Source organism: Branchiostoma floridae, chromosome 4, assembly GCF_000003815.2.
Source record: "Branchiostoma floridae strain S238N-H82 chromosome 4, Bfl_VNyyK, whole genome shotgun sequence".
Lineage (NCBI taxonomy): Eukaryota > Metazoa > Chordata > Leptocardii > Amphioxiformes > Branchiostomatidae > Branchiostoma > Branchiostoma floridae.
Genome location: NC_049982.1, coordinates 18,822,762 through 18,832,510, shown reverse-complemented (window position 1 = coordinate 18,832,510; position 9,749 = coordinate 18,822,762). Strand labels below are relative to the sequence as shown.

General features: G+C 41.2%; 2 protein-coding genes across 2 annotated transcripts in view; one reads left to right on the top strand and one right to left on the bottom strand.

Annotated features, from left to right (window-relative positions):
- LOC118413604 (DNA damage-regulated autophagy modulator protein 2-like) overlaps nt 1–3,048 on the bottom strand; it is a 5,295-nt gene extending 2,247 nt beyond the window's left edge. The window contains exons 1-7 of the mRNA XM_035817130.1: nt 3,019–3,048; nt 2,121–2,221; nt 1,958–2,011; nt 1,490–1,557; nt 830–975; nt 304–587; nt 7–22 (exon numbers count right to left, since the gene is read on the bottom strand). Coding sequence (XP_035673023.1) covers nt 7–22; nt 304–587; nt 830–975; nt 1,490–1,557; nt 1,958–2,011; nt 2,121–2,221; nt 3,019–3,042 — 693 coding nt within the window. The 5' untranslated portion in view covers nt 3,043–3,048. The remainder of the gene's footprint in view (nt 1–6; nt 23–303; nt 588–829; nt 976–1,489; nt 1,558–1,957; nt 2,012–2,120; nt 2,222–3,018) is intronic.
- A 4,984-nt stretch (nt 3,049–8,032) lies between these two features.
- The window catches only part of LOC118414025 (fibropellin-1-like), a 46,259-nt gene continuing 44,542 nt past the window's right edge, over nt 8,033–9,749 (top strand). The window contains exon 1 of the mRNA XM_035817753.1: nt 8,033–8,086. Within this exon, the coding sequence (XP_035673646.1) occupies nt 8,082–8,086 (5 nt within the window). The 5' untranslated portion in view covers nt 8,033–8,081. The remainder of the gene's footprint in view (nt 8,087–9,749) is intronic.

Genomic DNA, 9,749 nt, shown 5'->3' with positions numbered 1-9,749 from the left:
CTGCACTATTGCTGTGGGATAGCTTAAGGAAAAACCAACTTAATGATATCTAAAGTATCAATTACCATTAGATAATCTACAAAAAATCTAGGGTAGCCTGGAAGGTGGCATACTTTCTTTCCCAGCAGTAGAGCAGCGACCCCCAATGAAATAAAAGACAGCGCTAAAAGAAGTTGTGAAGGAGGCCCAAATCTAGGGGGCATTTCAGCTCTTCTTCCTTAGCTTTTGCTCTCATTACACTTTATCAAGTACCATAAGATAAACATTGATCCCAGGCTCACTATAGCTTACTACTGTTAGAACTAGAAAATTATGTCACAGAGTTGTGCCAAATTTGTTTTTCTTGGAAAATCTTTCCTTAAAAATGATACCAATATCTGGAGAGACAGTGGCACCTTGTGTAGGATACTAGTGATGAAGCATAGAGTGGCGAAGACAAGAATGATGAGCCTGACTCTGCAGACTGCCAGGCTGTTCTGGTGTGGGTACATCTTGTATGACATAGCTGTCTGGAGAAAACCGTAGATGATTCCGCACCCAAAACACATGAAGGCCCCAACAACATGGACTATGATGACACTGCTTTCCTGGGAACAAAATAAAATGGACTATAACCTGGAATATGCAACAACATGACACTAGCAGCTATAATGCACATGTGACATGACTGTTTGGATGAGGTGATACACACATTTCTCCAAAAAAATTTCAGTTTCATTTTTATTCTTCATGGATGTCAATAAAACAGATACGAGTAAAACAAATCCTATAGAATATTTTGGCATCCCTCACCCACAAGAAACTCCATTGAGACAATAACTGGTCTCACCTGGAAGTTTGCAACCAGGCTCATGCCCAGTGCTATAAACATTCCCAGCCAGGCTGAGAATTTGTTCAGCAGTAGGAGACCGCTGTCCTCAGGCCGGTGGTTGTACTCCAGAACCTGTTTGTAGCGGACGTAAACTGTTGCAGCAACTAAGAGGCAACAAAGGCATAACACACACTGTTGTTTCATCAGGATTATTTTTACCCGGGTTACTCTTGCTTCAAGGTATAACAAGTAGCATAATTCACCAAATAGCAGTTACTCAAGCAACTGGATATGATTTTGGAAATGGTCTGATGTTTCAGATAACATCTGTTATATCAACTTATCTTTCATCAATGTCGTCTCAAGCAACTGGATATGAGTGGAAACAGAAATTTCAGATTAAACATCTACATCTACACAACATATCTGTTAATGTTAGACATTCAGGTAATAAGAAAGAAGATACGTCAGTGTCACTGACATATCTTATTACCTTAGGGCTAGATGTCTAACCTTCATTGACGCAACATTGTTACAATGCATTACAGTACAATACAAATAATTTTGGGTGAAGTGAGCTTGAATCCTGACATATTGACAAAATGAATACATAAGCTTAACAGTGAAAACATTTAGATTGTAAGAGAGAAGAGCAAGAGTTACTGTAGAGACACTCACCTAGCATAGCTGTGATGTTGAGCAGCTGCCCAAATATGCAGCTTTCTGGTGGTTCTGTACCTGTATCACTATGGCAACACAACAACACTTTAATGACACATGTGTTAAACACAGGATGTGGATATTAAAACTGAGTACTAGTACTACTACTAGTCTAAGCAACTACCTAAATGATGTGCTTTCCCCCTTTTGAGGGGCATTTTTGTTGAAATGAGATTCCTTCCATTAAGAGTTTTACTTTATTACAGGCAAGACAGCTGAATTATTTCCATTGATTTCATCTGAAGGACTGTACACTACAGCCATCACAAATGTAATGGAGCATTAAGCCTTAAGGGTAACAATGCTGAGATATAAACAGGATTCTATTTATGTAATTACATTTTCATCGTCCCTTGTTAATGGACTATATCAGTATATGACACTACATAGTGCAAGTGGTAAGTGTGGGAATGGGAATACACTCACCTGATGTAAGGGAAGCCAGCTGCAACATGCTTCAGGACCACAGCTATGCTATATCTGTACAGAACATAAAGGGTCTCCTGAACATAAAGGGTCAATTCAAATTCTACAAATGCATCTGGTCAAATTGTCATTGAATGATTCTTCATTTATAAATCACACGTACGATATGGCGAATGTTGCAGCAGTCAGGATCCCTACAGAGATGGGGAGGATGCCCAGTCCCAGGCACAGCCAGCTGTTCCATAACCAGCCACAACACCCCATCTCTGATAGATACAAAGGCATGTGGTCAAGCAGCTAGAGAATAAATTGTGAAAATCACAAATTATACTCATGGATCTCTATCTTTCTTTTATTTTGTTCTTCATTGCAAGGTCAACAACATGTTGAAGGGAAGCCCATTTAAAACTGCTGCTGGCTCATCAACACAGTCCCTCCTTCATGGAGATGTTAGAGTTTAAGTATCATTTTACAGCTCCTCATTAAACCAGTAGGACTAACTGGTACATGTATTTTTTTAATACATATACATGAATAAATGAAAAATGGTGACAGCCAACACAATATTTCACTTCAGAATCTATATCTTTTGCAAACAATGATACTTGCAAGCCACAGAATCAACTAAAGTTATATTTGAAGTCGCACTGGGAGACAATCCCACATGTTTAGGACAATGGTAACAACATAGTAAATATAGGATAATTTCTATAGCACCACAAACAAAAAAAGAGTTTGGAGACCTCATAGAAGTTATCCCATGAAGGGAAAATATTCTGATTATGCAAATGACTTGCACATGTTTGGTCATATGTTAGTAACTTATACAGGTCACAATGTTAACAGTCCAGTCATTTACCACCTAGAAGAATTTGGGACTTTTGCATTAATGATGCAAATTTGGAAGTTATTTGCATGTCTCTGTCTAAACTATCGGCATAGAAAATACTTAGTATCATGGAAATCTGTCATGCCTTTGTCCAGGTATTCTCCTCTGAAACTCTTACAAAAATACCCCTGCAGTTCCAGGGCAAGCTGCTAGGGGGCCCATTAACATGCACCTGAACTTCTTCCATATAGTTCATCACAAGAAAGGAGGTTTCAAAGGAGGTGCACAAGTTATCTGCAACCAAAAAAATCAAGACCTTGGCACGTCAACCAAAAGAAGATATACAAAAAAATGGAAGTTCTGCTGCAGTACCTGAAGGACACATGCCCGAGTGCACCCAAAATTGACCAAACACCAACCCAAACAGCATAAAATATAATTTTATTCTAAGTCCATCCAGAGGTTGTTGAGATCTGCTTTAATAGGATTACAGTAAAAAATATCCGGAAACACAATTTTACACATACACTGAGACACACACAAACACAGACAGACTCAACGATGTATCTCCATTTTTCATAACCTGAGTACCAAGCGAAAGTCGTGAGCCAGCGGTCGTACCGAGGATGGTACTCAGGCTACATTTTTCATGGAGATATTGCTAAACAGCAAACGGTATACGTACGCAAACGAACGTTACTTATACAGGATATTGGCAATGTAACCAAGTAAATTTTTCTACCTCCTTGCTGTAACCAAGGAGGTTATAGACTATAACTTATACTTCCTTGCTGTGACACGCGCATGCAGCCTGTATGTAGTCTCCAGCTGTACTTGACACCACACCGCCCCCCTCCCCCCGGCTCCTCTCCCGGCGTTCAAGTATAGCGACGGTGCAACAATAAAACAAAGAAATGCCCCTACTTGTTTACCAGTGCTGATAACCGACAGAACAACTCTCTCCTTCGGGTAAGATGTTCAACTCACATGTACACAAATTTTGACAACACCCGCGGCTGACCCCTGACAGTCACATGATGCTGACAAGCCTGACCTCACAGGTCAGAAGCGCACCTAGCGGTTGTATACAACTTTACAGCGGATTTACAGGTAGCCAATGGCTTCAAATTATCCCAAGGTTTAACAAGCATCACTTATAAGGTATCTGAGTACCAAAAAGCGCGATGATCCGTTTATCCCTTCTTGAGTTATTCTCTTTCAAATCAAAGTCTGAAACTAAACCGGCTCCTGTAGTTCCTAAAAAGCCGCTAGGAGGCCCAAACACACATCCCTTACTCTCCACCTAAGAGCTATATACCGCTCAAAATCACGACCGTCGCATGGTCAGAGCTCTTAATATCAAAGCTGGACATTCCCACACACTAACGCTACCGAAAACATAACCTTCTAGAGAAGGTACTAATTATTGTAAGTAATCAGACGTGCATAACGATGAAGACCATACCCCACCCTTCTGCACAACCTAACAATGAACCAGCCTGATAAATGGGTGGCATACAAGTAAGTAAACGAACTGCTCACACGCAAAGCCTAATTAATACCTTATCGATTTCAGTAACCATCTTTCTAGAGGAAAATAAACTATTTCTTCGCTGATACAGTCTACTTTAAATCTAACGTTATATAAATTAGATACATCAATAGTCTAATTTTCCCGGGGAAAGGGTATAACGTTACCCTTCATGAATCAGCGAGGTCTTAGCTATTATAGGATTATCATGACTTGTAAAAAAGATGCAGCAAATACGTCATGTAAGAACTTCTATGTAAAGTCCTTGGATCCAGAAAGTCCACATTAATGAAAAATGTCTTCTAGCATTTGTTAAGAATTTCAAATACAAACAGGCGGACACGTAAATATCTGAAAACGTAACTCATGTGATAAGGTAACCGGAGGTTAACTAACACACTTGGTAAAAGCTGGCACGGATGCCGCCGGCTTTAACCTGTGGAGTCACGTATCCACCATCATTAAGGTCAAGGAAACATGAAATCAACAACCGATACTGTCATGGATTATCTCCTCAAGATTAGTGTAATTAACATCATTCTCAAACCTTGCTACTCTCTGCAAAGTGTCAACGTAATTTGTGTTCGTAGTGTGAATAGTAGTTGACAATGTTGACATTACACATCTACTCCTCACAATCGCATTCCAGTCTCATACAAATTTCAACCTGATATAGATTTACATGTAGGCACAACTGAGTCAACTCTAAACCGTACAAGGCAGTTTCAAGATAAGAAAAATACTATGCCGTGGAGTGCAAAAATAAATATGGGAAACGTATATGTCAAGATAAAGAAATAAGTGAAATAACAAAAATGAAGAATCTATTGTTTTGTATACTACATTCTGTGTGTTAGTCATTTGTTCCACCTTTCTGACCACTTTGATTTCATAATGAAGGCATTTTTGGTCAAACTTTTCTATTCGCACGCTCGTGTCAGTCTTTGCATTCCCAGGGATATCATCAATATAATCAAATCAACATGCATGATTGGCTTAATTGAAAACGTAACTGGAGGTTACCTGCCACACCTGGTGTAAGCTGGTATAGATGCCCCCGGCTCTTCCTTGTGCGGTTACGCCATTATCATTACGCTCACGGAGTTATCATGAAATCAGCCGATGCTGCCATGGATTATTTCCTCAACATTAGTGTGATTAACATCGTTCTAAAAACCTTGCTACTCTCTGCAAAGTGTCAACGTAATTTGTGTACATAGTAGTAGTATTCTACAATGTTGACATAACATTAACGTTATAGGTTGCCGGAACAATGGGGGCTTAATCAATGAGTTGGCTTGTTTAGCCGGGGTTCGTAAGGCACCAACTATTGGTGGTGATCTATAGTTGAAGACCAATGGTGAGCTAACTTTTGGGGGCGGGAAAATGCGGACAAAGGTAGCAACGGCATCGTTAACGTTGCCTCTCCCTCCAAATACATTTTCATATCTACTCCTCACAATCGTACTCCCGTCTTATACAAACCTAACCTGATACACATTTACACGAAGGCACAACTCTTTAGTAGGGATGAGGGGTGAAGTAAGTGTCTTTTAGATTACGGAAGGCACAAGACAACACAATGTAATAGTCTAGTACTTGCTGGTTAATTGTCTGTGAGGAAAGAGGCATACAGTGTATGTGCACAGCCATAGACACCTCTGCAGGTGAGGTCATCGTCACTGCGACATCGCATGAAAGACCACGCTCCACTCCGCTTAGCTGACTTCTCGCGTGCCCTCCGGGCCTAGGCACGGTCTGCACGTAGCGTACAGCTGCAGGTAGCACGTCAGTTGTCGAACCCGACCTGGTTCAACTTTCTTTGTTCATTAATTTTTTGCCGTGTTGAACTTTTCACCATGCTGTGGCAAATGTGTAATTGAAATGTTGTTCTTTCATAAGTTTTTGCCTCTTGTCATCCCCCCAAAAGTTATGATACGCTCTGTAATGACGTCGACTGGTCTGTGATGTGACATTGGATTCTTAAAATCATAACGACCGCGCGCTAGCGAGACGGAAATCTGTGACGCCTCAGCTCATTGTGAAGCTCTGCAATTGAATTGAAATATTCTTCAAATTGCACGAATACTAGTACATCCTCTGGACAATCAATAGTCGGGACTTCTGTAACAAATATGTCATTTTGGTCGAAGCGTCAGGCATAAATGATGCAGAGTAACTTAGGGGATAAGTTGTCGGGTGTTTTAGCACTTTTTTGTTTGTTTTGCTATCATAAATAGATGCCAGATGGGCACGTTTTGAGCACATTTGTCGGGGAGGATATCTGAAATTGGAGTGAGTCCAGATAAGTTGTCGATTGACGCACAATAACAAATTATCCGATGAAGTCAAGCATGAAACACAGCCGACAACATTTGAAGTTACACACGCTTGATTTCCTGAGATAATCAGTTATTGTGTGACAGACGCACGTCCGCACTGGTATGGATAAAATTAGACACTGCAACTTCGATACAACTTTGTCAGGGTTGGAAGTTGAAAAAAATTGGTTATCCAAGAAATGGAATTTGCAGACAGTATCGTCTTGATTGTGTAACTTTGTTACAACTGTCCGGGTTATCTGCATGGTTCGATAATGTTATTTTGAAAACCAGTAAAAAAACTATTTGACTCTTTTGAAAAAAGGTTTATCCAAATCATGTTGATATGTTCCTCAGGTATTGTTTCTAGCCGGAGACAGTCTTGGATTTTTAGGTAATTCTGTAGTTATGGAAGTCAATTCGCTGCTTAATATGCATAAAATGTCACAGTGGGAGTACTTTCTAATTAGTACCTTTAATGACCTGGGATACGAAACTCAGGTTTTCAGTATCCACCAGTGTGGTAGGATATTTAACTAAACCAAATAACAATTAGGGTGGCAACCAAGTTCATCGCATATGGATTTCTTAGTCCGGAAAAATCGGGATATTTTGACATGTCTAACAACGTTTTAAGATACATACACTTGATTTCCTGAGATAATAAACGCACGTCCACACTGAAGCTACGTGTAACATTCTTCTCTTACCTTTGACAAAGAAACGCTTTCAGTGACACACGGTATTTTTTCAAATCGTACAGCTATTTCAAATCGCTATTCATCTCATCGAAATCTCAGGTGAGTGATATTTTCAGACTGGCAAAAATATGTAACAAGCCCAATCCCCTAGGGCGGCGACATCGCTACGATCTCAGTGCGACTTGACAGACCGTGCTACGTATTTCACCGATAAAATGAAATCTTTTACATTTTGTTTGTGTAGTTGTCTTTTCAGTCATGCTTTAAGCGTCGGCATGGTATTGCACAGCAATGATGAAGAAGTGAAGGGTTACACAAATCTAATTGAGGTCGCAGCGAGATCGTCGTCTAGTGGAATGCGGCCTAAACAATTGTAGGTGTGTTGACACTGCCTGCCCTGAGAGCGCCTGAGAGCTCATATAGCCAAGTCGAAGTCAACACAGCAGGCTTTTGAGGGCCCTTTTGACTACTATCGTTTGCTGAATACGCAATATTACTTAAAATTTTGATTGCTGTCATACACATTGTTTGTTAATGCAGTCATCAGAAAACGGCGTTGATCAGCAAATTATTCGTTATCAGAGAGAGGGCGACGATATTCGGACAGCCCCAGAAACCCGTTTTGGAGGCTTTGATTTAAACTTGGTGAAAGAGCGACTAATCTAGGTAGTCAATCTATTTCCGCCAAACGCCCCGTCTGAGACGGGTCGGAAATTCGGTAGCTCCTTGGGGAATCACCACCATGCGGTGAGTGCGAATGAGTAATTGTTGGAATGTTGTTACAGAAGTTAGTTTTACACGACTTTAGAACAGTCGCTAGTGAATCAGACATGTAGGATATTTGGTCTGTAATAGAAGGGTGGTTGGCGGCACGGCTCTCGGCGGTACCGGCAGTTCGCACAGGCAGCCGGCACGCGCCGCCTCGGACGGGAGACTGCCAAAGCTGCTTTATCTTTTAACATATCATACCATTTCTTTTGCGTTCTAATTATGGTGCAAAGACTTTGTATTCGTATTAGTTATCGCCTTTTAACTTATCATTACATATTAGAATATTCGAAACCTTTATCGTATTAGATTTAAGATTGAAGTTAGCGTTTCGTCCAGAGCTGTCAAAATCTTTTCTCTCACAGAAATGTCATTTAATGTGGCATATTCTGCCAGCAACATTTGTCCCTCAAAATGCAGGAAATCATGTTTCAGTGGGCCCAGATTCCCACATTTTCCCGGACCTACCTTGCGACGGCTTCCTTGCGATACCTTGGACGCTCGAAATCGTGAAAATACGTTTTGAGGGGGACGTCGCCCTCAATAACCCAAGCTAAAACCATGTAATAAGCATACTATTTAACTTAGCTCAGTCTGCTAGCAAAATTTGCCCCTGACAATGCAGCAAATAGCGTTTCAGAGACAAGATCTAAATCTTTTCCCGGGAAAGCATGCCCCGACCCCCTAGGATTCCGTCAATATACTACTAGTAATAGTTTGCCCTCCCCATAACTTGCATAAGAATTTGCTGTCGACTCCTCTGTTATGTGATTTTATGTACGCACGAAGTTTGCGAAGACTATAGAAAGTAGTAAATTGGTATCAATATGAACCCTGTGTGCAGCGGTGCTTCCATCTTTGTAAACGGAATGGTTCACGGATAGCAAAGGGATAAAACGTTTAGTAATACTTTTGTGATCTTGCGTAACGTTACCATTTGGGGCAGATATTCAGTTTTTCACGTAGATTGGAGAAGTGATATCAGACAAGGTCTTACTACTGTTGCAGTGCGAGTCAACATCAAGTGTTTGTATACATGTTATCAAAATGTAAAATCGGCTGCCCATGTTATAAAACTTTGGGAGAGACACCGATTGTAGACATGCCCAAGCAGGACTCCAGTGCGTGTAAGTTGTAGACGCACGCGTCTTGTCACCCCGATCGTCGTCCCGTTCAAACAAAACCACTGCTTGCTTTAAGTGTAATTTAAGAGAGAGTGTGTAAAAGGCAATCGAAATGTATTGCGGGTGGGGAGGGGCCCAGAGGGCCATAAAAATATGTGAACGGTGCAAGAGCTATGGAAAAATATTTTGACCGGACCCGCTTTGCACCAGAGCTCACCGCCTCACCTCCTGTAAATATCGTGAAGCCCCTTAGATTACGGTGGCCAAGGAAACGAAGGCCTGCACATGTGAAACACACAAGACCCATGGCCAGTACTAGATGGTTGTCCGTGAGGAAAGAAACATGCATACATATGTACACAGCCATAGGCACGTACCTCTGCACGTGAGGTCATCGTCACTGCGACATCGCATGAAAGACCACGCTCCACTCCTCTGTCTTCTCGCGTGTCCTCCAGGCCTAGGCACGGTCTGCACGTAGCGTACAGGTAGCACGTCAGTTGTCGAACCCGCCTGGT